Genomic DNA, 23511 nt, shown 5'->3' with positions numbered 1-23511 from the left:
TAAGCTGACACTGAGCCACCAAGTCCAGATGAGTTGGCCTGGACTAAGCTGGCATTGAGCCAAGGTCCAGATGAGACCCTGGACATGCATCAACATAATGGTTTTGAACCATGCTAGAAATGTTCTGTGAAGAACATATCCAGGCCAGCCCTGAATACAGCTTGGGGTTGGCCTTGTCCTGAAAGTGAAAGATCGATAGGGGATTTATACATTTTAGGTCATTCAGAGAACAGTGCCCTCCACTAATATTGGCACCAATATAGAGTTTCAAAATGGCTGTTTGTCCTTTTGGTATTTTATTCAAAAATATTCACAAAAATCAAATCATTATTGGGACCCCCCAGAAGTTCTATGGTCAGATGAGACCAATATAGAGTTTCAATGGGACCGGGTTCTATGGTCAGATGAGACCAACATATAGTTTCAATGGGACCGGGTTCTATGGTCAGATGAGACCAATATAGAGTTTCAATGGGACCGGGTTCTATGGTCAGATGAGACCAATATAGAGTTTCAATGGGACCGGGTTCTATGGTCAGATGAGACCAACATAGAGTTTCAATGGGACCGGGTTCTATGGTCAGATGAGACCAATATAGAGTTTCAATGGGACCGGGTTCTATGGTCAGATGAGACCATTATAGAGTTTCAATGGGACCGAGTTCTATGGTCAGATGAGACCAATATAGAGTTTCAATGGGACCGGGTTCTATGGTCAGAAGAGACCTTTATAGTTTCAATGGGACCGGGTCCTATGTTCAGATGAGACCAATATAGAGTTTCAATGGGACCGGGTTCTATGGTCAGATGAGACCAAAATGGAGCTTTTAGTTAACAAACACCAGAGGTGTGTTTGGCGAAGACAGACAGAAAGAAAGCCTTGCAGAAAAGTACCTCATCCCCACTGTGAAGCATGGTGGTGGATCTTTGATGTTGTGGGGCTGTTTTTCTTCCAAAAACCCTGGACAACTTGTTAGGATACATGTTATCGGGGACTATCATCAAGTACCAGCAGATATATATATTTTTGTGAATTTTTACCCCTTTTTCATGGTGACCAATTGTTAGTAGCTACTATCTTGTCTCATCGCTGCAACTCCCGTACGGGCTCGGGAGAGACGAAGGTTGAAAGTCAGGCGTCTTCCAATACACAACCCAACCAGCCACACTGCTTCTTAACACAACCCAACCAAGCCGCACTGCTTCTTAACACAGCGACATCCAACCCGGAAGCCAGCCGCACCAATGTGTCAGAGGAAACACCGTGTACCTGGCAACCTTGGCTAGCGCGATGAGACAAGGACGTCCCTACCGACCAAGCCCTCCCTAACCCGGACGACGCTGGGCCAATTGTGCATCGCCCCATGGACCTCCCGGTCGCGGCCGGTTACAACAGAGCCTGGGCTCAAACCCAGAGTCTCTGATGGCACAGCTGGCGCTGCAGTACAGCACCCTTAACCACTGCACCACCCGGGAGGCGCACCAGCAGATATTAAATCAAAACCCGACTGCCTCTGCTAGGAAGTTTAAAACTGGGCCGTGGTTGGATCATCCAGCAGGACAACGATCCAAAGCACACCTCAAAATCAACACAAAAAATGATTCACTGACCACAGAATCAAGGTGTTACCATGGCCTTCCTAGTCCCCTGACCCAAACCCCATAGAAAACCCATGGAATGATCTGAAGAGGAGAGTCCACAAGCGTGGACCTGGGAGTCTGAAGGATCTGGATGGATTCTGTATGGAGGAATGGTCTCAGATCCCTTGCCATGTGTTCTTCAACCCCATTACTCATTACAGGAGAAGACTCAGAGCTGCTATCTTGGCAAAGGGAAGTTGCACAAAGTATTGAATGAAGGGGTGCCAATAATTGTGGCACACATATATTTGAGAAAAATATTTGTTTTATGATAAGGATTAATTTTTTTCTTAAAATTATTTTACTTTAATTAAAGGTTAGATTTTTGTAAATATTTTGAATGAAAGACCAATTGGACAAACAATAAATATAAACAATTCACAGCCCGTTTTGCTCATATTTACCAAGGATGTGTCACACCCTGACCATAGTTTGCTTTGTATGTTTCTATGTTTTGGTTGGTCAGGGTGTGAGCTGAGTGGGCATTCTATGTTTCATGTCTAGTTTGTCTAGTTCTATGTTTGGCCTGATATGGTTCTCAATCAGAGGCCAATATTAATGGAGGGCACTGTGCATGTCACTGGGTGCTAATATTAATGGAGGGCACTGTGCATGTCACTGGGTGCCAATATTAATGGAGGGCACTGTACATGTCACTGGGTGCCAATATTAATGGAGGGCACTGTGCATGTCACTGTTTCTGGAATTTATTAAAATAAGGGCGCTTCATGTCCTTTACTGGGACTGTGCAATGGTTTACATTTAAGTCATTTAGGAGGGCACTGTACATTATCCAGAGCGACATGTCACAAATTGGTGGAGGGCACTTGCATGTCACTGCCATTGCCACTGGGTGCCAATTTTGGATGATGTCACTGGGTTAAAAATGGAGGGCAACATGTCACTGGGTGCTAATATTAATGGAGGGCACTGTGCATGTCACTGGGTGCCAATATTAGTGGAGGGCACTGTACATGTCACACAATGGACACTGTGCATGTCACTGGGTGCCAATATTAATGGACACTGTGCATGTCACTGGGTGCCAATACACAGGGCACTGTGCATGTCACTGGGTGCCAATATTAATGGAGGGCACTGTGCACACTGTTTCTCGTGGAATTTATTAAAATAAGGGCACTGGGACAATGGTTTGGGGTATATAGTATACCCACTTCTCACACTATGCCACTGCTTTTATGAGGTTGAAAAACAATGGCAAAGTCACACACACACACACACACACACACACACACACACACACACACACACTCCAGGTATCCCAAAAGCAATGCTATAGTCACTAGGACTTTACCATTCTTGGTATGGTGTGTTGTCTGAACACAATGGAGTTTATCCTCTTGGTACTGTCGCTGAATGTGAACACATGGAGTTTATCCTCTTGGTACTGTCGCTGAATGTGAACACATGGAGTTTATCCTCTTGGTACTGTCGCTGAATGTGAACACATGGAGTTCATCCTCTTGGTACTGTAGCTGAATGTGAACACATGGAGTTTATCCTCTTGGTACTGTCGCTGAATGTGAACACATGGAGTTTATCCTCTTGGTACTGTCGCTGAATGTGAACACATGGAGTTTATCCTCTTGGTACTGTCGCTGAATGTGAACACATGGAGTTTATCCTCTTGGTACTGTCGCTGAATGTGAACACATGGAGTTTATCCTCTTGGTACTGTTGCTGAATGTGAACACATGGAGTTGCATACATCATCCCTGTCAGGCTGCCCTTCAAATGAGCTACGATGTTATATCCTCAATTCCCTGTGTATGCCAACACCTTGCATGTTATAAAGAGTCCACAGCTGGGCCGAGCCTCTATGTCCAAACGGAAGGTTCATTTACAAATCTGTGTGTAGCGGCATGGTGTTTTATGTAGGCTTACACTTCCTTCACTTCCATACACTTCCTTCACTTCCTACACTTCCTTCCTTCATCCATACACTTCCTTCACTTCCTACACTTCCTACACTTCCATACACTTCCTTCACTTCCTACACTTCCTTCACTTCCTTCACTTCCTACACTTCCATACACTTCCTTCACTTCCTACACTTCCTACACTTCCTTCACTTCCTACACTTCCTACACTTCCTTCACTTCCTTCACACTTCCTACACTTCCATACACTTCCTTCACTTCCTACACTTCCTACACTTCCATACACTTCCTTCACTTCCTACACTTCCTACACTTCCTTTCCTTCCTACTTCCTACACACTTCCTACACTTCCTTCACTTCCTACACTTCCTACACTTCCTTCACCCTTCACACTTCCTTCACTTCCTTACACTTCCTTCCTTCACTTCCTTCACTTCCTTCACTTCCTACACTTCCTTCACTTCCTTCACTTCCTTCACTTCCTACTTCCTTCCTTCACTTCCTACACTTCCTTCACTTCCTACACTTCCTTCACTTCCTTCACTTCCTACACTTCCTTCACTTCCTACACTTCCTTCACTTCCTTCCTACACTTCCTTCACTTCCTACACTTCCTCACTTCCTACACTTCCTACACCTTCCATACTTCCACTTCCTACACTTCCATACACTTCCTACATTTCCTTCACTTCCTACATTTCCTACACACTTCCATACACTTCCTTCACTTCCTACACTTCCTTCACTTCCCACAATTCCTACACTTCCCACTCTTCCCACACTTCCTACACTTCCCACTCTTCCTACACTTCCATACACTTCCCACTCTTCCTACTCTTCCTACACTTCCCACTCTTCCTACACTTCCATACACTTCCTACACTTCCCACTCTTCCTACACTTCCATACACTTCCTACACTTCCTACTCTTCCTACACTTCCATACACTTCCCACTCTTCCTACTCATCATACACTTCCCACTCTTCCCACTCTTCCTACACTTCCCACTCTTCCTACACTTCCTACTCTTCCTACACTTCCCACTCTTCCTACACTTCCCACTCTTCCTACACTTCCTACATTTCCTTCATTTCCTTCACTTCCTTCACTTCCTACACTTCCATACACTTCCTTCACTTCCCACTCTTCCTACACTTCATACACGCCCTACACTTCCTACTCTTCCACATGCCTAGCATTATTAGTGTGTGAATGTAGCCTAACGCACGGATTGAGTCGAGGAGGCTGTCGGGCTCACCGGCTGCCCCCGAACCCCTGTGATTGACCCCTTGCATAGCCAGGGGGGCAGGGAGCGTGTGTTCGGGTAAAGCCTCATCTGAGACAGCAACGTTACGTCCTTTGTTAACCTGTTACAGGTCTAACCACAAGCCTCCGTCTATAGACGATGAAGGTCATTATACAAGAATGCTGTCTTTCTTGTCCGGCCACACCTCAACTATTATATTTTATTTTATTTCACCTTTATTTAACCAGGTAGGCTAGTTGAGAACAAGTTCTCATTTGCAACTGCGACCTGGCCAAGATAAAGCTTAGCAGTGTGAACAGACAACACAGAGTTACACATGGAGTAAACAATTAACAAGTCAATAACACAGTACAAAAAAAGGCGAGTCTATATACATTGTGTGCAAAAGGCATGAGGCAGGAGAAAACACCTAGAAACATTAAATAATGACACAATACATGTTTTACTTTTAATTTAAGTGTTTTATTGTTAATAAAACGTATTTGTAAGACAGTTATATTGCAATTTTTTTTTTTTAAATATATCTTAGGCGGGCTGTTTTGAAAAGCACATCGTGAGTCTGCACTTTTCGTCATATGTTTAAGCAATTTGACTACTAATTTGGTAATGACATGCGAAGCTTTTAAGACGTGTCTCTGGTGTTACACAGTTTATAGTAAAAGGTGAAAAGGAAATTTTAGATATTCTATATTCGCTGAAGATTTGTCACTGGTGTTACCGGTACTGATGTTATTATAGACAAATATGTTAAAAGTCAATTATTACTAATGAATACAAAATATAGATATTTATATTAAGATTAACCTTTTCTCTCTCTTTGATTTTATATGCAAAGTAAAGAGTGACATTTACATTCTGGAATGCCTGAATTGTCATTAAAAGGTTATAGAGGCATATGATCTAACAGGTTATAGAGGCAAGGCATATGATCTAACAGGTTATAGAGGCATATGAACTAACAGGTTATAGAGGCATATGAACTAACAGGTTATAGAGGCATATGAACTAACAGGATATACAGGCATATGAACTAACAGGTTATAGAGGCATATGAACTAACAGGTTATAGAGGTAAGGCATATGAACTAACAGGTTATAGAGGCATATGAACTAACAGGTTATAGAGGCATATGAACTAACACCTAGAAACATTAAATAATGAACAATAGGTTATAGAGGCAAGGCATATGAACTAACAGGTTATAGAGGCATATGAACTAACAGGTTATAGAGGCATATGAACTAACAGGTTATAGAGGCATATGATCTAACAGGTTATAGAGGCATATGAACTAACAGGTTATAGAGGCATATGAACTAACAGGTTATAGAGGCATATGAACTAACAGGTTATAGAGGCATATGAACTAACAGGTTATAGAGGCATATGAACTAACAGGTTATAGAGGCATATGAACTAACAGGTTATAGAGGCATATGATCTAACAGGTTATAGAGGCAAGGCATATGAACTAACAGGTTATAGAGGCATATGAACTAACAGGTTATAGAGGCATATGAACTAACAGGTTTTAGAGGCATATGATCAAACAGGTTATAGAGGCATATGAACTAACAGGTTATAGAGGCATATGATCTAACAGGTTATAGAGGCATATGAACTAACAGGTTATAGAGACATATGAACTAACAGGTTATAGAGGCAAGGCATATGAACTAACAGGTTATAGAGGCATATGAACTAACAGGTTATAGAGGCATATGAACTAACAGGTTATAGAGGCATATGAACTAAAAGGTTATAGAGGTAAGGCATATGAACTAACAGGTTATAGAGGCATATGAACTAACAGGTTCTAGAGACATAAGAACTAACATGTTATAGAGGCAAGGCATATGAACTAACAGGTTATAGAGACATATGAACTAACAGGTTATAGAGGCATATGATCTAACAGGTTATAGAGGCATATGAACTAACAGGTTATAGAGGCATATGATCTAACAGGTTATAGAGGCATATGAACTAACAGGTTATAGAGGCATATGATCTAACAGGTTATAGAGGCATATGAACTAACAGGTTATAGAGGCATATGAACTAACAGGTTATAGAGGCAAGGCATATGAACTAACAGGTTATAGAGGCATATGAACTAACAGGTTATAGAGGCATATGAACTAACAGGTTATAGAGGCATATGAACTAACAGGTTATAGAGGCATATGAACTAACAGGTTATAGAGACATATGAACTAACAGGTTATAGAGGTAAGGCATATGAACTAACAGGTTATAGAGGCATATGAACTAACAGGTTATAGAGGCATATGAACTAACAGGTTATAGAGGCATATGAACTAACAGGTTATAGAGACATATGAACTAACAGGTTATAGAGGCATATGAACTAACAGGTTATAGAGGCATATGATTTAACAGGTTATAGAGGCATATGAACTAACAAGTTATAGAGGCATATGAACTAACAGATTGTAGAGGAAACAAAGCAATTATCACAACACACAGGTTGTAATGTGTCTTTTTTTCTGGCTTGGCTTCCCCAGTGATTTTAGCCATGCATTCTTCTGGATTTTTAGTTACCCCCTAATTCTAAAATTATCTTTAGTTATATAGGCCTAGCTGTTAGACTTCCTAAACTAGGCTATGCAAGGTGTTCGACCTAAATTATGCAGAAGAACGTTGTAGCTAATTCTGGGTGCAGACCGACCGACCCGGGACTCAACCCCAGGCCTCTTTGCAGTCAGTCACCATAGACATTAAAACCAGTCTTATTGACTTGTGTGTTTGTTTTACTCCATGTGTAACTCTGTGTTGCTGTATACGTCCAACTGCATTGCTTTATCTTGCCCAGGTCACAATTGTAAATGAGAACTTGTTCTCAACTTGCCTCCCTGGTTAAATAAAAGTGAAATAAAAATGTGCTTGTGCTCGTAACGGGGTAGCCTTGTGGTTAGAGCGTTGGACTAGTAACCGGAAGGTTGCAAGTTCAAACCCCTGAGCTGACAAGGTATAAATCTGTCGTTCTGCCCCGGAACAGTCAGTTAATCCTAGGCCGTCATTGAAAATAAGAATGTGTTCTTAACTGACTTGCCTAGTTAAATAAAGGTAAAATAAATAAATGACGGTTCTAAGAGTGTATGTGCCTGGTCGGCAGTTGTAAAGGGGGGAGAGAAAACAATGTTGATATTGAAACATTGAAACTAATATTATTATATTTGACAGAGTGTAGTAGATAGGTCATTGGATTGATAAAAGCACCGTAGATGCAGTGTCTGTCTTTGCCACCGGAGCTGCTGTGTTTCTTCCTTTCCTCTTTGCCGACAAGCATCAGATTCAACTTTGACGTCTCTTCCAACGGGAGGTCATTTGTTTTTAGTCCGGCAAAACGCTAAAAATATCCGGCTAAACTCATTGATTATCGGATTAATTATTAAAGATATAAAAAAACAAACAATGGATATTCCACAAATTAAATAGTTCATCGACTATATTTGCATTTGATACTTTATTTTTTTATTTGAAAGAAAATGGCTGAAATCAACTTAGCCCTCACGAAAGAAGGCTGGTGGGTAGCTTGTGTAGCTAGCTAGCTACATTACACGTTCACTTTGCTAGCATAGCTTTAGCTTTTCTAGTTAACACCTCATTTAGGATCTCACATACTGTGATGCCTGTGATAATGTAGATAGATATATGACATTTCTGGCCTACGGACTGGTAACAGTAGCTAATAATTATTATTTTGGTAGTTGATGTTGTGAATTTGTCTAGCAAATTGCTGTCAATTATTTTAGCATGTTTAGCTTTGATATGCTAACTAACAAGGCCGTGTATGTTCATTTGAAGCTAAGTAGCTACCTAGCAATACATTACTGTACTGTAGCTAGCTCTACACTACTGTACTGTAGCTAGCTCTACACTACTGTATTGTAGCTAGATCTACACTACTGTACTGTAGCTAGCTCTACACTACTGTACTGTAGCTAGCTAGCAATACATTACTGTACTGTAGCTAGCTAGCAATACATTACTGTACTGTAGCTAACTAGCAATACATTACATTACTGTAGCTAGCTAGCAATACATTACATTACTGTAGCTAGCTCTACATAACTGTACTGTAGCTAGCTAGCAATACATTACTGTACTGTAGCTAGCTTGCTCTACATTACTGTACTGTAGCAAGCTAGCAATACATTACTGTACTGGAGCTAGCTAGCTCTACATTACTGTACTGTAGCTAGCTCTACATTACTGTACTGTAGCTAGCTAAATACATTACTGTACTATAGCTAGCTTGCTCTACATTACATTACTGTAGCTTGCTCTACATTACTGTAGCTAGCTATTAATATATCTTCAAAGTTGATCTGCTAGTCAGTTGTTAGCTAAGTTATTTAAGTACACTTAGTGATATGCGAGTTGGCTGGCTAGCTTTTGATTTTCAATGTGTTTGTTCACGGTGGCTAGCTGGAGTGTTGTTGTTGTTTAATAACCACCGTGCATTGGTTACGCCATTGATATGTGAGCCCTTTCTTTTGGTTGACCTCCTACACAGGTACCTTACAGATGAAGGAATAGAGGAGTTGAAAGGCACTTCTGAGAAACCCTCAGCTCCTTACATTATTCGCATTGCACTCAATGTAAGTAGCTAGTATTCTCACATCTCTCTACTGTATACCAACAAACAAACAAAAACGTTTTCCCCTTTCACCTGTGTAGATGTACATTTAACTGACCCCAGGGGGGTTTGAATAGAAAAGAGATGTTGTGCTTTCAGTCAACCTCATTTAAAAAAAAAAATCAATCAAGCTTTTTACAAAAACAGGTTTGTGTAAAACAGATTCCTCTACATTGCTTTGAATATTCGTTATTGAATGTTTTGCCGGTATGTCAGATAAATGAAAGTCACACAAATATGGCTGCATTCCAATTCTCCACCCTTGTTTGATCTTGCACACTTCCCCCTGTCCCTCAAGCCAATGCTTTACGACAATCTGGGGCGGCAGGGTAGCCTATTAGAGTGGAGGGGCAGCAGGGTAGCCTAGTGGTTAGAGTGGAGGGGCGGCTAGCCTTGTGGTTAGAGTGGAGGGCAATGTGTTTAAGTGGAGGGGCGGCAGGTTGTTGTAGCCTAGTGGTTAGAGTAACCCTGCCGCCCCTCCACTCTAACCACTAGGCCCTCCACTTTTGATTTCCACTCTAATAGGCCTCCCCTAGGCTGCCCTGCCGCCCCTCCACTCTAACCCCTAGGCTACCCTGCCCCTCCACTCTAACCCCTAGGCTACCCTGCCGCCCCTCCACTCTAACCCCATTGGCTACCCTGCCCCTCCACTCTAACCCCTAGGCTTGCCGCCCCTCCACTCTAACCCCTAGGCTACCCTGCCCCTCCACTCTAACCCCTGAGGCTACCCTGCCGCCCCTCCACTCTAACCACTAGGCTACCCTGCCGCCCCTCCACTCTAACCACTAGGCTACCCTGCAGCCCCTCCTCTAACCCCTAGGCTACCCTGCCGCCCCTCCACTCTAACCCCTAGGCTACCCTGCCGCCCCTCCACTCTAACCACTAGGCTACCCTACCAACCCCTCCACTCTAACCACTAGTCTACCCTGTGCCCCTCCACTCTTTCAGTCAACCACTAGGCTACCCTGCCGCCCCTCCACCCTAACCACTAGGCTACCCTGCCGCCCTCCACTCTAACCACTAGGCTACCCTGCCGCCCCTCCACTCTAACCACTCGGCTACCCTGCCGCCCCTCCACTCTATCCAAGGCTACCCTGCCCCTCCACTCTAACCACTAGGCTTGCCGCCCCTCCACTCTAACCACTAGGCTACCCTGCATTGCCCCTCCACTCTAACCCCTAGGCTTGCGTTCCATCTAAACTGTTTACCCTGCCCCTCCACTCTCCCCTAGATAAATGAAAGTCCACTCTAACCACTATACCCTGCCCCTCCATCTAACCACTAGGCTACCCTGCCCCCCTCCATCTAACCACTAGGCTACCCTGCCCCTCCACTCTAACCACTAGGCTACCTGCAGCCCCTCCACTCTAACCACTAGGCTACCCTGCCCCTCCACTCTAACCCCTAGGCTACCCTGCCGCCCCTCCACTCTAACCACTAGGCTACCCTGCCCCTCCACTCTAACCACTAGGCTACCCTGCCCCTCCACTCTAACCACTAGGCTACCCTGCCGCCCCTCCACTCTAACCACTAGGCTACCCTGCCCCTCCACTCTAACCACTAGGCTACCCTGCCGCCCCTCCACTCTAACCACTAGGCTACCCTGCCCCTCCACTCTAACCACTAGGCTACCCTGCCGCCCCTCCACTCTAACCACTAGGCTACCCTGCCCCTCCACTCTAACCACTAGGCTACCCTGCCGCCCCTCCACTCTAACCACTAGGCTACCCTGCCGCCCCTCCACTCTAACCACTAGGCTACCCTGCCGCCCCTCCACTCTAACCACTAGGCTACCCTGCCGCCCCTCCACTCTAACCCCTAGGCTACCCTGCCGCCCCTCCACTCTAACCACTAGGCTACCCTGCCCCTCCACTCTAACCACTAGGCTACCCTGCCGCCCCTCCACTCTAACCCCTAGGCTACCCTGCCCCTCCACTCTAACCACTAGGCTACCCTGCCGCCCCTCCACTCTAACCACTAGGCTACCCTGCCGCCCCTCCACTCTAACCACTAGGCTACCCTGCCGCCCCTCCACTCTAACCCCTAGGCTACCCTGCCGCCCCTCCACTCTAACCACTAGGCTACCCTGCCGCCCCTCCACTCTAACCACTAGGCTACCCTGCCGCCCCTCCACTCTAACCACTAGGCTACCCTGCCGCCCCTCCACTCTATCCACTAGGCTACCCTGCCGTCCCAATCAGACTAATCAGACCGACACCAATCCAATAGTGTTTGAAGTCCGTGACAAGGGGTGTGCTCTTGCCCACTCTGAGAGACGTGTGGAGAATCAAGATTCAAGCCAATATTTGCCAGTGCTTTCAAAACAGGTTTCTCTACATTGCTTTCAATTATTGATCTGGAGGTTTACTACATGTCATCTCATTGTCAGCCTAATATGTTGGTGGGGATAAGTGTTGCTCATCTCTCCGCCCTGTCTCTGTGACTGTCTCTACAGAGTGACCTGAGGCCTATTGGCAGGGCGTTTCTCCCTGCGGACATCAACAGTGGCCGGGTGGAGAAGGTGAGGCGTGTGTGTGTGTGTGTGTGTGTGTGTGTGTGTGTGTGTGTGTGTGTGTGTGTGTGCGTGTGTGTGTGTGCGTGTGTGTGTGTGTGTCTTAGCACAGATATGTGTACGCCAAAGGGTAAGAGAAACTGTCAAAGATCCTATCATAATGATTCGATACAGAAGAAAAACTAAGATTGGATTGGGGGTTAGTCAAGCTCGAATGCTATGGTGAGTAAACATGTTGAAGACACATGGCAACATAGAAAGCTAATTCCTAGGCTTTAGCTCAGTGGGCTATTTATCTCAGCCTTGAAAACAACATGCACCTGACCCGGGCTTGATACCCTGTTGGTTACACTGTCCTGTGCACGTTTGAGAAATACAGAAATGCACTACTTCCAAAGGCCACTAGATGTCTCTGTCACACCAGCTTTAAAATGCCTTCATTCCTCATTTCTCAGTTCAACTGAGAAAAAGCCACAGATGATGACGAGGGAGATAATTAATTAATTTGTATGTGAGCTAATAACCCACGGTCTTTATAAAGCAAAGAGAGCTAATAACCCACGGTCCTCAGAGATCTAATAACCCACGGTCCTCCTAAGGCTCAGAGAGCTAATAACCCACGGTCCTCCTAAAGCTCAGAGAGCTAATAACCCACGGTCCTCCTAAGGCTCAGAGAGCTAATAACCCACGGTCCTCATAAAGCTCAGAGAGCTAATAATCCACGGTCCTCATAAAGCTCAGAGAGCTAATAACCCACGGTCCTCAGAGAGCTAATAACCCACGGTCCTCAGAGAGCTAATAACCCATGGTCCTCAGAGAGCTAATAACCCACGGTCCTCAGAGAGCTAATAACCCACGGTCCTCCTAAAGCTCAGAGAGCTAATAACCCACGGTCCTCTTAAAGCTCAGAGAGCTAATAACCCACGGTCCTCAGAGAGCTAATAACCCACGGTCCTCTTAAAGCTCAGAGAGCTAATAACCCACGGTCCTCAGAGAGCTTATAACCCACGGTCCTCTTAAAGCTCAGAGAGCTAATAACCCACAGTCCTCCTAAAGCTCAGAGAGCTAATAACCCACGGTCCTCCTAAAGCTCAGAGAGCTAATTAACCACGGTCCTCCTAAAGCTCAGAGAGATAATAACCCACGGTCCTCAGAGAGCTAATAACCCACGGTCCTCAGAGAGCTAATAACCCACGGTCCTCAGAGAGCTAATAACCCACGGTCCTCAGAGAGCTAATAACCCACGGTCCTCAGAGAGCTAATAACCCACAGTCCTCAGAGAGCTAAAACCCACGCCTCCTAAAGCTCAGAGAGCTAATAACCCACGGTCCTCCTAAAGCTCAGAGAGCTAATATCCCACGGTCCTCCTAAAGCTCAGAGAGCTAATAACCCACGGTCCTCCTAAAGCTCAGAGAGCTAATAACCCACGGTCCTCAGAGAGCTAATAACCCACGGTCCTCCTAAAGCTCAGAGAGCTAATAACCCACGGTCCTCCTAAAGCTCAGAGAGCTAATAACCCACAGTCCTCCGAAAGCTCAGAGAGCTAATAACCCACGGTCCTCCTAAAGCTCAGAGAGCTAATAACCCACGGTCCTCCTAAAGCTCAGAGAGCTAATAACCCACGGTCCTCCTAAAGCTCAGAGAGCTAATAACCCACAGTCCTCCGAAAGCTCAGAGAGCTAGTAACCCACGGTCCTCCTAAAGCTCAGAGAGCTAATAACCCACGGTCCTCCTAAAGCTCAGTGAGCTAATAACCCACGGTCCTCCTAAAGCTCAGAGAGCTAATAACCCACGGTCCTCAGAGAGCTAATAACCCACGGTCCTCCTAAAGCTCAGAGAGCTAATAACCCACGGTCCTCCTAAAGCTCAGAGAGCTAATAACCCACAGTCCTCCTAAAGCTCCGAGAGCTAATAACCCACGGTCCTCAGAGAGCTAATAACCCACAGTCCTCCTAAAGCTCAGAGAGCTAATAACCCACGGTCCTCAGAGATCTAATAACCCACGGTCCTCAGAGAGCTAATAACCCACGGTCCTCCTAAAGCTCAGAGAGCTAATAACCCACGGTCCTCCTAAAGCTCAGAGAGCTAATAACCCACAGTCCTCCTAAAGCTCAGAGAGCTAATAACCCACGGTCCTCCTAAAGCTCAGAGAGCTAATTAACCACGGTCCTCCTAAAGCTCAGAGAGATAATAACCCACGGTCCTCAGAGAGCTAATAACCCACGGTCCTCAGAGAGCTAATAACCCACGGTCCTCAGAGAGCTAATAACCCACGGTCCTCAGAGAGCTAATAACCCACGGTCCTCAGAGAGCTAATAACCCACGGTCCTCCTAAAGCTCAGAGAGCTAATAACCCACAGTCCTCCTAAAGCTCAGAGAGCTAATAACCCACGGTCCTCCTAAAGCTCAGAGAGCTAATAACCCACGGTCCTCCTAAAGCTCAGAGAGCTAATAACCCACGGTCCTCAGAGAGCTAATAACCCACGGTCCTCCTAAAGCTCAGAGAGCTAATAACCCACGGTCCTCCTAAAGCTCAGAGAGCTAATAACCCACAGTCCTCCGAAAGCTCAGAGTAATAACCTCCTCCTAAAGCTCAGAGAGCTAATAACCCACGGTCCTCCTAAAGCTCAGAGAGCTAATAACCCACGGTCCTCAGAGAGCTAATAACCCACGGTCCTCCTAAAGCTCAGAGAGCTAATAACCCACGGTCCTCCTAAAGCTCAGAGAGCTAATAACCCACAGTCCTCCTAAAGCTCAGAGAGCTAATAACCCACGGTCCTCAGAGAGCTAATAACCCACAGTCCTCCTAAAGCTCAGAGAGCTAATAACCCACGGTCCTCAGAGATCTAATAACCCACGGTCCTCAGAGAGCTAATAACCCACAGTCCTCAGAGATCTAATAACCCACGGTCCTCAGAGAGCTAATAACCCACGGTCCTCCTAAAGCTCAGAGAGCTAATAACCCACGGTCCTCCTAAAGCTCAGAGAGCTAATAACCCACAGTCCTCCGAAAGCTCAGAGAGCTAATAACCCACGGTCCTCCTAAAGCTCAGAGAGCTAATAACCCACGGTCCTCCTAAAGCTCAGAGAGCTAATAACCCACGGTCCTCCTAAAGCTCAGAGAGCTAATAACCCACGGTCCTCCGAAAGCTCAGAGCTAATAACCCACGGTCCTCCTAAAGCTCAGAGAGCTAATAACCCACGGTCCTCCTAAAGCTCAGAGAGCTAATAACCCACGTCCTCCTAAAGCTCAGAGAGCTAATAACCCACGGTCCTCAGAGAGCTAATAACCCACGGTCCTCCTAAAGCTCAGAGAGCTAATAACCCACGGTCCTCCTAAAGCTCAGAGAGCTAATAACCCACAGTCCTCCTAAAGCTCAGAGAGCTAATAACCCACGGTCCTCAGAGAGCTAATAACCCACAGTCCTCCTAAAGCTCAGAGAGCTAATAACCCACGGTCCTCAGAGATCTAATAACCCACGGTCCTCAGAGAGCTAATAACCCACAGTCCTCAGAGATCTAATAACCCACGGTCCTCAGAGATCTAATAACCCACGGTCCTCAGAGATCTAATAACCCATGGTCCTCCTAAAGCTCAGAGAGCTAATAACCCACGGTCCTCAGAGAGCTAACAACCCACGGTCCTCCTAAAGCTCAGAGCTAATAACCCACGGTCCTCCTAAAGCTCAGAGAGCTAATAACCCACGGTCCTCAGAGAGCTAATAACCCACAGTCCTCAGAGATCTAATAACCCACGGTCCTCAGAGATCTAATAACCCACGGTCCTCCTAAAGCTCAGAGAGCTAATAACCCATGGTCCTCCTAAAGCTCAGAGAGCTAATAACCCACGGTCCTCAGAGATCTAATAACCCACGGTCCTCCTAAGGCTCTGTATAAGATATTGCACTCCTTTCAGGTAAGTACAACTCCCACTCTGCATTAGTCTAACAGGGGAAGCGCCATCAATGCTGGTGATTCAGAATTTCTCAGTCTGTCTGCATTACGATATTATTATTTTTGCTTGGCACTTTTCCCAGAGTTGGTTATCACTAGACTGCAATTAATATGTACTGCATTTACAAAGAGGTGATTGAATATGCCGTAGAATGCCAGCTCTTGGAGCTCAGAAACTATTTTAATTGGAACGTGTAAACCTCAGTTGAATGTAAAGGAGGGAACCAGAACCAGAGCTGTGAAAAGAACCATCTGAGTTGTGTTATTTCTTTATGGCTCTTTAGTTGCCACTTCTCTGTTTACAGCATGGACCTGAAGAACAAACACACTCTGTTTAACGGTACATCAGCGTTAAGGGAGGTCCGGTACATGGCCGTTAAGGAAGGTCAGGTACTTAAGTGTTAAGGAAGGTCAGGTACATGACCGTTAAGGAAGGTCAGGTACTTAAGTGTTAAGGAAGGTCAGGTACATGGCCGTTAAGGAAGGTCAGGTACATGACCGTTAAGGAAGGTCAGGTACATGACCGTTAAGGAAGGTCAGGTACATGACCGTTAAGGAAGGTCAGGTACTTGACCGTGTTAAGGAAGGTCAGGTACATGACCGTTAAGGAAGGTCAGATACATGACCGTTAAGGAAGGTCAGGTACTTAAGTGTTAAGGAAGGTCAGGTACATGGCTGTTATGGAAGGTCAGGTACATGACCGTTAAGGAAGGTCAGGTACATGACCGTTAAGGAAGGTCAGATACATGACCGTTAAGGAAGGTCAGGTACATGACCGTTAAGGAAGGTCCGGTACATGACCGTTAAGGAAGGTCCGGTACATGACCGTTAAGGAAGGTCAAGTACATGCCCGTTAAGGAGGGTCAGGTACATGGCTGTTAAGGAAGGTCCGGTACATAAGTTTTAAGGAAGGTCAGGTACATGACCGTTAAGGAAGGTCAGGTACATGACCGTTAAGGAAGGTCAGATACATGCCCGTTAAGGAAGGTCAGGTACATGACCGTTAAGGAAGGTCAGGTACATGGCCGTTAAGGAAGGTCAGGTACATGCCCGTTAAGGAAGGTCAGGTACATGACCGTTAAGGAAGGTCAGATACATGCCCGTTAAGGAAGGTCAGGTACATGACCGTTAAGGAAGGTCCGGTACATGACCGTTAAGGAAGGTCCGGTACATGACCATTAAGGAGGGTCAGGTACATGGCTGTTAAGGAAGGTCCGGTACATAAGTTTTAAGGAAGGTCAGGTACATGACCGTTAAGGAAGGTCAGGTACATGACCGTTAAGGAAGGTCAGGTACATGACCGTTAAGGAAGGTCAGATACATGCCCGTTAAGGAAGGTCAGGTACATGCCCGTTAAGGAAGGTCAGGTACATGACCGTTAAGGAAGGTCCGGTACATGACCGTTAAGGAAGGTCCGGTACATGACCATTAAGGAAGATCCGGTACATGACCGTTAAGGAAGGTCAGGTACTTACAGTTGAAGTCAGAAGTTTACATACACCTTAGCCAAATACATTTAAACTCAGTTTTTCACAATTCCTGACATTTAATCCTAGCAAAAATTCCCTGTCTTCGGTCAGTTAGGATCACCACTTTTATTTTAAGAATGTGAAATGTCAGAATACTAGTAGAGAAAATTATTTATTTCAGTTTTTATTTTTTTCCATCACATTCCCAGTGGGTCAGACATTTATATACACCCAATTAGTATTTGATAGCATTGCCTTTACATTGTCTAACTTGGGTGAAACATTTTGGGTAGCCTTCCACAAGCTTCCCACAATAAGTTGGGTGAATTTTGGCCCATTCCTCCTGACAAAGCTGGTGTAACAGAGTCAGGTTTGTAGGCCTCCTTGCTCGCACACGCTTTTTCAGTTCTGCCACACAGATTTTCAATATGATTGAGGTCAGGGCTTTGTGATGGCCACTCCAATACCTTGACTTTGTTGTCCTTAAGCCATTTTGACACAACTTTGGATGTATGCTTGGGGTCATTGTCCATTTGGAAGACACATTTGCAACCAGCTTTAACTTCCTGACTGATGTCTTGAGATGTTGCTTCAATATATCCACATAATTTTCTTTTCCTCATGATGCCATCTATTTTGTGAAGTGCACCAGTCCCTCCTGCAGCAAAGCACCCCACAACATGATGCTGCCACCCCGTGCTTCACGGTTGGGATGGTTTTCTTCGGCTTGCAAGCCTCACGCTTTTTCTCCAAACGTAACGATGGTCATTTTGGCCAAACAGATCTATTTTTGTTTCATCAGACCAGAGGACATTTCTCCAAAAAGTATGATCTTTGTCCCCATGTGCAGTAGCAAACTGTAGTCTGGCTTTTTTATGGTGGTTTTGGAGCAGTGGCTTCTTCCTTGCTGAGAGGCCTTTCAGGTTATGTTGATATAGGACTCGTTATACTGTGGATCTAGATACTTTTGTACCTGTTTCCTCCAGAATCTTCACAAGGTCCGTTGCTGTTGTTCTGGGATTGATTTGCACTTTTCGCACCAAAGTACGTTCATCTCTAGGAGACAGAACGCGTCTCCTTCCTGAGCGGTATGATGTCTGCGTGGTGTTTATACTTGCGTACTATAGTTTGTACAGATTAACGTGGTACCTTCAGGCGTTTGGAAATTGCTCCCAAGGATGAACCAGACTTGTGGAGGTCTACAATTATTTTTCTGATTTCTTTTGATTTTCCCATGATGACAAGCAAAGAGGCACTGAGTTTGAAGGTAGGCCTTGAAATACATCCACAGGTACACCTCCAATTGACTCAAATGATGTCAATTAGCCTATCAGAAACTTCTAAAGCCATGACATCATTTTCTGGAATTTTCCAAGCTGTTTAGAGGCACAGTCAACTTAGTGTATGTAAACTTCTGACCCACTGGAATTGTGATACAGTGAATTATAAGTGAAATAATCCGTTTGAAAACAATTGTTGGAAACATTAATTGTGTCACGCACAAAGTAGATGTCCAAACCGACTTTCCTAAACTGTAGTTAGTTAACAGGAAATGTGTGGAGGGTTGAAAAAGGAGTTTTAATGACTCCAACCTAAGTGTATGTAAACTAGTTTTAATGACTCCAACCAAGTGTATGTAAACTAGTTTTAATGACTCCAACCTAAGTGTATGTAAACTAGTTTTAATGACTCCAACCTAAGTGTATGTAAACTAGTTTTAATGACTCCAACCAAGTGTATGTACACTAGTTTTAATGACTCCAACCTAAGTGTATGTAAACTAGTTTTAATGACTCCAACCTAAGTGTATGTAAACTAGTTTTAATGACTCCAACCTAAGTGTATGTAAACTAGTTTTAATGACTCCAACCTGAGTGTATGTAAACTAGTTTTAATGACTCCACCCTAAGTGTATGTAAACTAGTTTTAATGACTCCAACCTAAGTGGATGTAAAGTAGTTTTAATGACTCCAACCTAAGTGTATGTAAACTAGTTTTAATGACTCCAACCTAAGTGTGTGTAACTAGTTTTAATGACTCCAACCTAAGTGTATGTAAACTAGTTTTAATGACCCCAACCTAAGTGTATGTAAACTAGTTTTAATGACTCCAACCTAAGTGTATGTAAACTAGTTTTAATGACCCCAACCTAAGTGTATGTAAACTAGTTTTAATGACTCCAACCTAAGTGTGTGTAAACTAGTTTTAATGACTCCAACCTAAGTGTGTGTAAACTAGTTTTAATGACTCCAACCTAAGTGTATGTAAACTAGTTTTAATGACTCCAACCTAAGTGTGTGTAACTAGTTTTAATGACTCCAACCGAAGTGTATGTAAACTAGTTTTAATGACTCCAACCTAAGTGTATGTAAACTAGTTTTAAAGACTCCAACCTAAGTGTATGTAAACTAGTTTTAATGACTCCAACCTAAGTGTATGTAAACTAGTTTTAATGACTCCAACCTAAGTGTATGTAAACTAGTTTTAATGACTCCAACCTAAGTGTATGTAAACTAGTTTTAATGACTCCAACCGAAGTGTATGTAAACTAGTTTTAATGACTCCAACCTAAGTGTATGTAAACTAGTTTTAAAGACTCCAACCTAAGTGTGTGTAAACTAGTTTTAATGACTCCAACCTAAGTGTGTGTAAACTTCCCGACTTCAACTGTAAAAGCAGTAAGGTCAATTTGAGCGAGGAGACGGCGAGGGGAGCTCAATTCAATAAACTTTATTCGTCCCAGAGGAGCAGTTATTGAAGCTGGAACCATCTGGTGAAGTTGTTTGCCAGTTCGTGGTTACAAATGTCTTTACTGCAACAATCCCTGGCATTAGGACACACCGGAGCGAAAAAAAACCGTCCTTATTGGACAAGTTCAGCTCCCCTCTCGCTTTGTCGGTTTTGATCCGTTTGGTGCCTGATGAATACGGACCCCTAACTCAGTCTCTGGCTGTAACAAAAAGGTTTTTGCTACAGTGTGCCCTAATTAACACGACCGCTGTCCTTCGTCTTTTCCTCACCCGTACCCGCCCTCAGTTGGAGGGTCCGTGTGTGCTGCAGGTTCAGAAGGTGAGGAACGTGTCGGCCCCCAAGGACAACGAGGAGTCTCAGGGAGCCCCCAGGATGCTGAGGCTGCAGATGACAGACGGACACACCAACGCTGTGGGCCTCGAGTTCACACACCTGTCCCAGATCAGGTAGAGAACAACTAGTTCAGACACCTGTCCCAGATCAGGTAGAGAACAACTAGTTCACCTACCTGTCCCAGATCAGGTAGAGAACAACTACTCCAGACACCTGTCCCAGATCAGGTAGAGAACAACTAGTTCACACACCTGTCCCAGATCAGGTAGAGAACAACTAGTTCAGACACCTGTCCCAGATCAGGTAGAGAACAACTAGTTCACACACCTGTCCCAGATCAGGTAGAGAACAACTAGTTCACACACCTGTCCCAGATCAGGTAGAGAACAACTAGTTCACACACCTGTCCCAGATCAGGTAGAGAACAACTAGTTCAGACACCTGTCCCAGATCAGGTAGAGAACAACTAGTTCAGATACCTGTCCCAGATCAGGTAGAGAACAACTAGTTCACACACCTGTCCCAGATCAGGTAGAGAACAACTAGTTCACACACCTGTCCCAGATCAGGTAGAGAACAACTAGTTCAGACACCTGTCCCAGATCAGGTAGAGAACAACTAGTCCAGACACCTGTCCCAGATCAGGTAGAGAACAACTAGTTCACACACCTGTCCCAGATCAGGTAGAGAACAACTAGTTCAGACACCTGTCCCAGATCAGGTAGAGAACAACTAGTTCACACACCTGTCCCAGATCAGGTAGAGAACAACTACTAGTTTAAACACCTGTCCCAGATCAGGTAGAGAACAACTACTAGTTCACACACCTGTCCCAGATCAGGTAGAGAACAACTAGTTCACACACCTGTCCCAGATCAGGTAGAGAACAACTACTAGTTCAGACACCTGTCCCAGATCAGGTAGAGAACAACTAGTTCAGACACCTGTCCCAGATTAGGTAGAGAACAACTAGTTCAGACACCTGTCCCAGATCAGGTAGAGAACAACTACTAGTTCACACACCTGTCCCAGATCAGGTAGAGAACAACTAGTTCAGACACCTGTCCCAGATCAGGTAGAGAACAACTACTAGTTCACACACCTGTCCCAGATCAGGTAGAGAACAACTAGTTCAGACACCTGTCCCAGATCAGGTAGAGAACAACTACTAGTTCACACACCTGTCCCAGATCAGGTAGAGAACAACTAGTTCAGACGCCTGTCCCAGATCAGGTAGAGAACAACTAGTTCACACACCTGTCCCAGATCAGGTAAAGAACAACTAGTTCAGACACCTGTCCCAGATCAGGTAGAGAACAACTAGTTCACACACCTGTCCCAGATCAGGTAGAGAACAACTACTAGTTTAAACACCTGTCCCAGATCAGGTAGAGAACAACTACTACTAGTTCACACACCTGTCCCAGATCAGGTAGAGAACAACTACTAGTTCACACACCTGTCCCAGATCAGGTAGAGAACAACTACTGGTTTAAACACCTGTCCCAGATCAGGTAGAGAACAACTAGTTCAGACACCTGTCCCAGATCAGGTAGAGAACAACTAGTTCAGACACCTGTCCCAGATCAGGTAGAGAACAACTAGTTCACACACCTGTCCCAGATCAGGTAGAGAACAACTACTAGTTCACACACCTGTCCCAGATCAGGTAGAGAACAACTACTGGTTTAAACACCTGTCCTAGATCAGGTAGAGAACAACTACTAGTTCAAACACTTGTCCCAGATCAATTCATTAATCGGTTTGATTGATTAGCTACTTTAAACACCAGGCTAATCGGTTTGATTGATTAGCTACTTTAAACACCAGGCTAATCTGTTTGATCTATTAGCTACTTTAAACACCAGGCTATTCTGTTTGATTAGCTACTTTAAACACCAGGCTAATCTGATTGATTAGCCACTTTAAACACCAGGCTAATCTGTTTGATTAGCTACTTTACACACCAGGCTAATCTGATTGATTAGCAACTTTAAACACCAGGCTAATCTGTTTGATTAGCTACTTTAAACACCAGGCTAATCTGATTGATTAGCTACTTTAAACACCAGACTAATCTGATTGATTAGCAACTTTAAACACCAGGCTAATCTGTTTGATTAGCTACTTTAAACACCAGGCTAATCTGATTGATTAGCTACTTTAAACACCAGGCTAATCTGATTGATTAGCAACTTTAAACACCAGGCTAATCTGATTGATTGATCAGGTAAGGAACAGCTACTTCTTAAACACCAGGCTAAACTCAGAGGTCGCTTGTATCAATCTTCATAGAATAGGAGGTGCTGATTTCAGATCAGTTTATTTGTCTTTTAAATCTCCATGAATAAGAGTAAATAGACAGGGGTGACCTGACCCTAGATCAGCACTGCTACTCTGAGATACTTGATGAGTACGGCCACAGGAACAAGATCAGCTTCTGAAACTCTCTCTCGATCATCACCGTCGCGACCAGTTGGAACAGAGTAGCGCGTTAGCATCAAAAGGCTATCCGCGTCTTCTCCGAAGGCACAGAAACAAAACCCTAGTAAATAATTTGGTTTTTCTGGACTGCATTCCAGCGTAGGAGTTTTACCACCCAGGAAAAGTACCGTACGGTGCCAGGAACGGAGAAAACAACAACAACAACAACAACAAATATATGTACAGTGCATTCAGAAAGACCCCTTGATTTTCCCCCCACATTTTGTTTTACGTTACAGCCTCATTCTAAAATGGATTACATTGTCCCCCCCCCCCCCCCCACTGATCAATCTACACACAATACCCGAAGCAAAAACAGGGTTTTGGACAAAAAATTGGACTCCTTGATAGGGCCTTCCATCTGAATATCTAGTCATCAATTAATTACTCCTAGATAGGGCCTTCCATACGTACGTTTATAGGTACGTTCCCCTGACAGAGGCCTTAGATCCCCATTTCAGATGTCTCTGATGATTCTGTCTATTCCCTACGTAGAGCATTACTTATGACCAGAGCCCTATGGGTCTCCC

At 44.6% G+C, this 23511-nt stretch overlaps 1 protein-coding gene across 1 annotated transcript in view; it reads left to right on the top strand.

Annotated features, from left to right (window-relative positions):
• The first annotated feature begins 8122 nt into the window (after positions 1–8122).
• Positions 8123–23511, top strand: part of LOC135535889 (tudor domain-containing protein 3-like) — a 79647-nt gene continuing 64258 nt past the window's right edge. Inside the window, 4 exon segments of the mRNA XM_064962300.1 lie at positions 8123–8362; positions 9356–9440; positions 11934–11999; positions 20450–20610. Of these exon segments, the coding sequence (XP_064818372.1) occupies positions 8325–8362; positions 9356–9440; positions 11934–11999; positions 20450–20610 (350 nt within the window). The 5' untranslated portion in view covers positions 8123–8324.

The sequence above is a fragment of the Oncorhynchus masou genome, unplaced genomic scaffold, assembly GCF_036934945.1.
Source record: "Oncorhynchus masou masou isolate Uvic2021 unplaced genomic scaffold, UVic_Omas_1.1 unplaced_scaffold_528, whole genome shotgun sequence".
Lineage (NCBI taxonomy): Eukaryota > Metazoa > Chordata > Actinopteri > Salmoniformes > Salmonidae > Oncorhynchus > Oncorhynchus masou.
Note: the sequence above shows the minus strand (reverse complement) of the source record. Positions and strands in the feature narration are given on the sequence as shown.